Source organism: Paramacrobiotus metropolitanus, unplaced genomic scaffold (genome assembly GCF_019649055.1).
Source record: "Paramacrobiotus metropolitanus isolate TYO unplaced genomic scaffold, Prichtersi_v1.0 Parri_scaffold0000561, whole genome shotgun sequence".
Classification (NCBI taxonomy): Eukaryota; Metazoa; Tardigrada; class Eutardigrada; order Parachela; family Macrobiotidae; genus Paramacrobiotus; species Paramacrobiotus metropolitanus.
In genome coordinates this window covers 904-7,038 of record NW_026570781.1, presented here as the reverse complement: position 1 = coordinate 7,038, position 6,135 = coordinate 904, and the positions used below count along the sequence as shown (strand labels likewise).

General features: G+C 42.2%; 1 protein-coding gene across 1 annotated transcript; it reads left to right on the top strand.

Moving 5' to 3' along the window:
* The first annotated feature begins 1,658 nt into the window (after positions 1-1,658).
* LOC129602526 (uncharacterized) lies at positions 1,659-5,545 on the top strand. The gene is made up of 12 exons (XM_055501558.1): positions 1,659-1,964; positions 2,157-2,252; positions 2,405-2,472; positions 2,546-2,703; positions 3,139-3,218; positions 3,295-3,365; positions 3,428-3,734; positions 3,809-3,936; positions 4,526-4,628; positions 4,691-4,827; positions 4,891-5,004; positions 5,078-5,545. The coding sequence occupies exons 1-12, from the start codon at positions 1,901-1,903 to the stop codon at positions 5,321-5,323; spliced, it is 1,572 nt and encodes a 523-aa protein (XP_055357533.1). The 5' UTR covers positions 1,659-1,900; the 3' UTR covers positions 5,324-5,545.
* The last annotated feature ends 590 nt before the right edge of the window (positions 5,546-6,135 follow it).

Genomic DNA, 6,135 nt, shown 5'->3' with positions numbered 1-6,135 from the left:
TAGGCACAGCTTTTTGCGTTGGCGATTCGGAACCTAGCCGGATTTCCAAGCCGCCGGTCGACTTACCGGTAGGCCGACTTTTATAAACCGACCTCGGTCCAGTTCCTCCATTTAGAGAGAAGGCTTCGGCATTCGCAACTGCGACAGCGCATTTTCTCTCCTAACGGACGGATGCGAGTCGGAAGTAAGTGCTTAACCGTGCTTATCCGGCTTCAGTGAATTTAACCGGTTACGACGGGTAACTCGGGAATCGACGCCCCGGACCCAGCTTACGGGATGAGATTGGACAGGAGACCCCGTGGAGACTCAAGCACCCCGTGGACGTCATCCTAGTCGGAATAGGACCCCCGGACAGATTTTTGCATTTTTTAGCATTTTTCTTAACAAACGGAATTGTTTTTTTCTTGTTCGATCTCTTTAACAGATCTGTTTTTGTAACCCTTTTTGCTCACCGGAATTGTGATTAAACTTTCCTTCATATTTTTCTTTCGCGCTGCATAACTTTCATTATATTTTCTTTTCAAATTGTTCTCCGATGCCAACAGAAGCAAGAAGCCAGCCAACAGATGCATCACCGGTTCAACGAAACGCCCGATCGACTTCCGAATTTCCCGGCCGTGAGTTGCTTGTTCATGGGTTCGGAAGTGAAGTATGGGACGGTCGACCAGACACCGGACTCCCGCTGCCTGAGGACGCGTACCGGCGACCCCACATGGTTCCAACCGGAGAGTTGTGCGGTACTGGTGCGGTACCGAGTCTGAGCATCCTTCGCAGGGGCTCGGATTCCCGCCCAGAGGCATGTCAGGCATATGAGCCTGCGCGTGGTGCTCCGTCCACACAGACCGTACTTGCACTCACTAGCATGCTGCATCGCCTCTCTCTCTCTCTGTAGGTACGTGTGCTGCTGCACTGCACTCATCCGCTGAAGCGGATATACGCAGCGCATACATGTACACTGAGCGGCACTGCTCTCTCGTCCTCTCTCGCAGCACCAATCAGCGTGCATACTCTCGCGTTGGATCGAGTCCAGTGAGTGCACAATAATACTGTGCAGAAGTGGCGTCTTACTTGTTTATTCGTGATTTGGCCATTACCATCTGTGGATCCAGTTGTTAAGTGACACCAACAGAAGACGCGTGTGGTGGTTATGCCACAGGCTGTTTTAATCTTTGAAAATTCATAACTTTGTTCATTGCATTAAATTTTTATGTATAATCTTGAAAAATGCAGAATAATACACAGCATTAGACAAAATAAATGATTCTCTGTTTCTTCTTCAGGGTAATGCACTAGGAGCCCCCGCGGTTAACATAGCCGCCTATGACAAATCCTCCATAGGCGGTTATGCTAGCCGTACAGGCTAACAGTGCATAACCCTGAAAGAAAAACAAAAAAGAATTTATTTTGCCTAATACTGTGTATTATTCTGCATTTTTCAAGACTATACATAAAAATTTAATGCAGGAATGAACAAAGTTATGAATTTTCAAAGATTTACGTTAAAACAGCCTGTGGCATGGGCCACCGCACGCGTGCTTCTGTTACGTTGTCACTTAACAACTGAAGGGTCCACAGATGGTGCAATGGCTGTAAAATCACGAATAAAATCAAGTGAGACGCCACTTCTGCACAGTATTATTGTGCACTCGTCCAGTCTGCGCATCACACAGCTGATATGTCTGGACCGCATAACGCACGTGCTTGTCGCCAGCAAAGTGGATATTATTCACTTTGCAGCTGTTTACGATTCAAATGTTTGCAGTGGCTGTCAACCTGTCACAACAATCGTTTCTGATCTAGAAGTATTTTTCGGTTTTGCTAATTGCTGTCTACTTGCTTTTCCTTCTAAATCGCTTATTAGCTAACTCTTTACATTTCTGCTGCTTTTCTGTGACACAAAATGGTGAACGAAGGAGGATCCGACTCAAACATTGTAGTCACCATCAACGGCAAAAAATATGCAGGTAAGCCCGTTTTAACTTTACAAACTTCGACACGCAGGCATGGGTGAAAATAAAAGAAATGCTTTTTCATGTATTTCGTTGGATCCTACGAGTAAATGACAGTTCTTACGCCTCGCAAAATCTTCTTTGGAAGCAACATCTGGCTTTGACTTGCATGCGGCGTAGTAAAACTTAGGCGTGTTCCTCTTCCAGTGCCGCCGGAATTCTCCGCAACATCTCTGAATGATTTTCTGCGTGTCCATCTCCAACTTACTGGGACGAAAGTGATGTGCCGAGAGGGCGGATGTGGTATGTTTGGAGTTAATCCTTTGCGTTTTCGCATTGTTATTTTGATTTTCTTGCATTAGCCGTTTTGACAGCCGGTTGACTATTTAAATGCGTGAAAACAGAAGCACTTTTTGGTAGCATATTTTTGAGTTTGCATGGAATTTTTTATTTAGGTGTATGTATTGTACACGCTGCAGTACCTACCGGAAACGGAAAATTCCAAGAACGCTCCATCAATTCTGTAGGTGTTAACTGCGTATTTGCATAACCGGTTTTTGCACTTAGTACTTATAATACGCTTTTTGGTACGGTAGTGCCTGTGTCCGATTCTTTCCTGTGATGGGTGGGAAATAACAACGGTGGAAGGCTTGGGTGACCAGAAGAATCCCCATCCCATCCAAAAGCAGCTAACCGAACATTCGGGATCACAATGCGGATACTGTACTCCCGGAATGGTTATGACTATGTACAGGTAAATAAGTGGAGAAGAATTGGTTGTTTTTTGTTGTTGTTTGTACAGATAAACAAGTGGAGAAGCATGGGTGAATTGGTCAACAACACTACTGCAGTTTACAGTAGCGTTGTTGACCTACCGTGAATGTATGAAGCTTCAAATTTATTAAAAGTACCGCATTTCTGGTAAATAAGCAAGTATGTGGCGATGCGCTCAGAGCACTTGTTTCATTCTTTATTATTAATGCGATGAGAAAAAGGTACAAAGGGTTGGATCACAGCAGTCAGTATTTGAAAAATTGTGCTTGCGTTTGGAAGATGGCAACAGAATCTGAAATCGTAGCAGCTACTTTAATTAAAAATATTGTATTCGGCAATAATCGCAGATTGGATTATATTTCTCAGAATTGCACTACATATGGGATATGAATATGCTAAATTGCATCTGTTACAGTACTATCCGAAAGGAAGGCAAATCGTTAACCGCTATTCAAGCGGAAAGCGCACTTGATGGGAACATTTGTCGTTGTACGGGTAAGTGTGCATTAGTTTTTGCTGGTGCTGTTTGACAGTGAAAACAGTTAATGCAAACTAACGCCGTGTTCTGTAGGATATCGACCGATTTTGGATGCTTTCAAAGAGTTCACGAATGAATCGGCGTCGCCGGTGTGCGATATCGAGGTATTGCTATAGATCCTCTTATTAGACGTTACATTTTTCATACAAATTAATAAACTGAATAGGACGTCTCTAAGCGGATATGTTCGAAAACGGGAAAACAGTGTAATGGAGTGTGCGATGATAACGGATCCAATTATTTTCGTCCTCTGGTCGAAGTTGCACGTGCTGCCGCTCCGCCATGGTACAGACCTACGTCGCTGGCGGACCTGTACAAACTGCTGGAAAATTCTACGCTGAAGAATCCATATTATGTTTGCGGCCATACCGGCATCGGAGTGTATGATGATGGTCCGTACGATGGTTTTATCAGTCTGCGTGGAATTCGCGAAATGTTTGTGACTGATAAGAAAGACGGTGTCATTACCATTGGTACGAGTTGTCCCAAGCTTAATTATCATAAGAATGTACTGTTGTAATCAATATGCCTATCAATCGTGCAATAGGTAGCGGTGTCTCCTTAACGGATATGATTGACTTTTTCAAGTCAGAAGCCGAAACAGATCCCGGTTTTGCACATCTGGAACATTTTGCTCGTTTGATTAGCAAAACTGCCCATCCTGCGGTCCGAAATGTAAGTAAATTATGTAAAAATATTCTCAGTTTCCATAAATTTACACTGTTCCGGCTTTCATATATAAATACCTTTTTTATCTAGCTTTTGCCGGACAACGACACGAAAAAATAAATTAATCGTCGATGTTGTATACTTGGAATCCGCTAGCAAACCGATCACTTCTGCTTACCGATCAATACAGAGATCACCCAAATTTTCATCTGCTACTCGTACTCGTAGAGATCAGGTTAAATCTCTGCATTTCCCAGTTCAACTGAATCAGTTGAACTGGGACTCTGGGAGTGCAGTAAAGTAAAGAAAGTGATAATAGTGCAGTATAAGAGACAAAGATACCGGTTTTTGGTTTCCGCAACTCTTCAGAGTTTTTTAAATCCCGTTTTTTGTGCAGGAAAAATACCACTATCAATTATGAAATCCAGAATAATACTTTTAGGGAATTTAAAAATGTGGGTGATCGCTGTGGCGACCCCTGAAGTAACAGTGGTCGGTTTGCGAGCGGTGGCGAAGAAGTACAATAATTTTTTGCATCAGTTTACTGATATACAATGTTAACAAAAAGCAAACATCGTTGTAAATTTCTGAGTAGGCTGGTTCTTGGGGTGGAAACTTGGCCATGCGAAATCGGCACAAGGAATTTCCGTCGGATACTTTCATCGCGCTGGTCATGTGTGGCGCGTCCGTGTTTGTCGGTAAGTTTGTTAAGCTGGCATTTGACATACCGAACAAAATAATTAAGCGAGTTGTTTTATAGGCCCGGATGAAAAATCTTATACCCCCGAAGAATTTGTGAATTTGGATTTGAAAAATAAAATTGTGACAAAGCTGACTTTGAAGCCGTTCGATAAATCCCACGTTTTTCGCACTTTCAAGATTATGCCGCGATCCGCTGTAAAACGATAAAACAAAGCTCATAAAATGTATTAAAAATAAAACATGTTTGTGTTATTACAGAATTCTCATGCCTACGTTAACGCCGGATTTCGCGCAAAAATTTTGAAAGAAGGAAATCAGCTTGTGATTGTCGATAGGCCGGTTTTGGCTTATGGAAATATAGCAGAAGAATTCGTAATTACCTAATTCATAAGTTTGATAGTTGTTTATGACATTTTCCGTGTTTAGACAAATCTCTGAATTGTAGATCCGTGCCAGTAACACGGAAGAGTTTCTTATTGGGAAGAATCTGGCTGACAACGACACATTTCAAAGGGCACTGACAACCTTGGCGCAGGAAATTCAACCTGCGGAAGATAAATCGGAAGCGAGTCCTGCTTACAAGCGTGCTTTGGCCGTTAATTTGTTCTATAAGGTACGAGTTTGTATTATATATGCTTGTTCCTGTACTGGATTTCGTACGTATTACGGAGAACGTAGTTATCTGGAATAATTGTGACTTTTAATTTTTATATCATTTGTTTCGTACGATAACATATCATTGTAAGTTATTCGGTCGATGTGGCACGACAGTAATATTCACGTTTATTATTGCAATTACCACAAGTATTTTAGCTTGTTTAAAATATCTGACAGAAGATAAACACTGCCGATAACAAAGGTGGCAATCGTTGAAACTAAAAACATGCCGTGGTTTTTGTGACTCCATTAAATTCCGGGCTGAGCAAGTTCGAAATTGGTAGCAGTTTATCATCCATGGCAGCAAGTCTGACGGAACCATCCACAACAGCTGTAACCAAAACCAAAGCGTTTAGGCCGGTCTAGAGCCATATTAGCGAGGTCCGGATTCTGGTCCAGATTGTAAAAGGGGTAGAAGTCCATTTGGGCGTAGCTGTAAGCGGCCATCATCAGCACGCCCAGCAGGATAGCGAATACGTTTCTGGCTAGCATCCTATCGGTTGCGCAGAGAAAGGAGAGGTATTGCAAAAATTAATTGAAATATTGCAACAGCAAAGCCTTAGTGAGTAGACTCGGGTAGCTTGAGGAAATTGTACCACAGTCAGAATCAAATTTGAAATTTGATCTGAAAACGCGTTTTAAAAATTAAATACATAGCGGATGTCTGAAGGAGGAAACCATGGTAATTGCACATGTTGCCAAGCGTTCTACGGCGTTTTACTTCGCCGTACTGCAGAAGTATAATTTCTACCCATTTACTGTAACAGGTGGGTATTTTAATAATATCATAATTCAACATCTTTTACTCATACAGTACAGAGTATTGTGTATGTAATTTTAATCTAA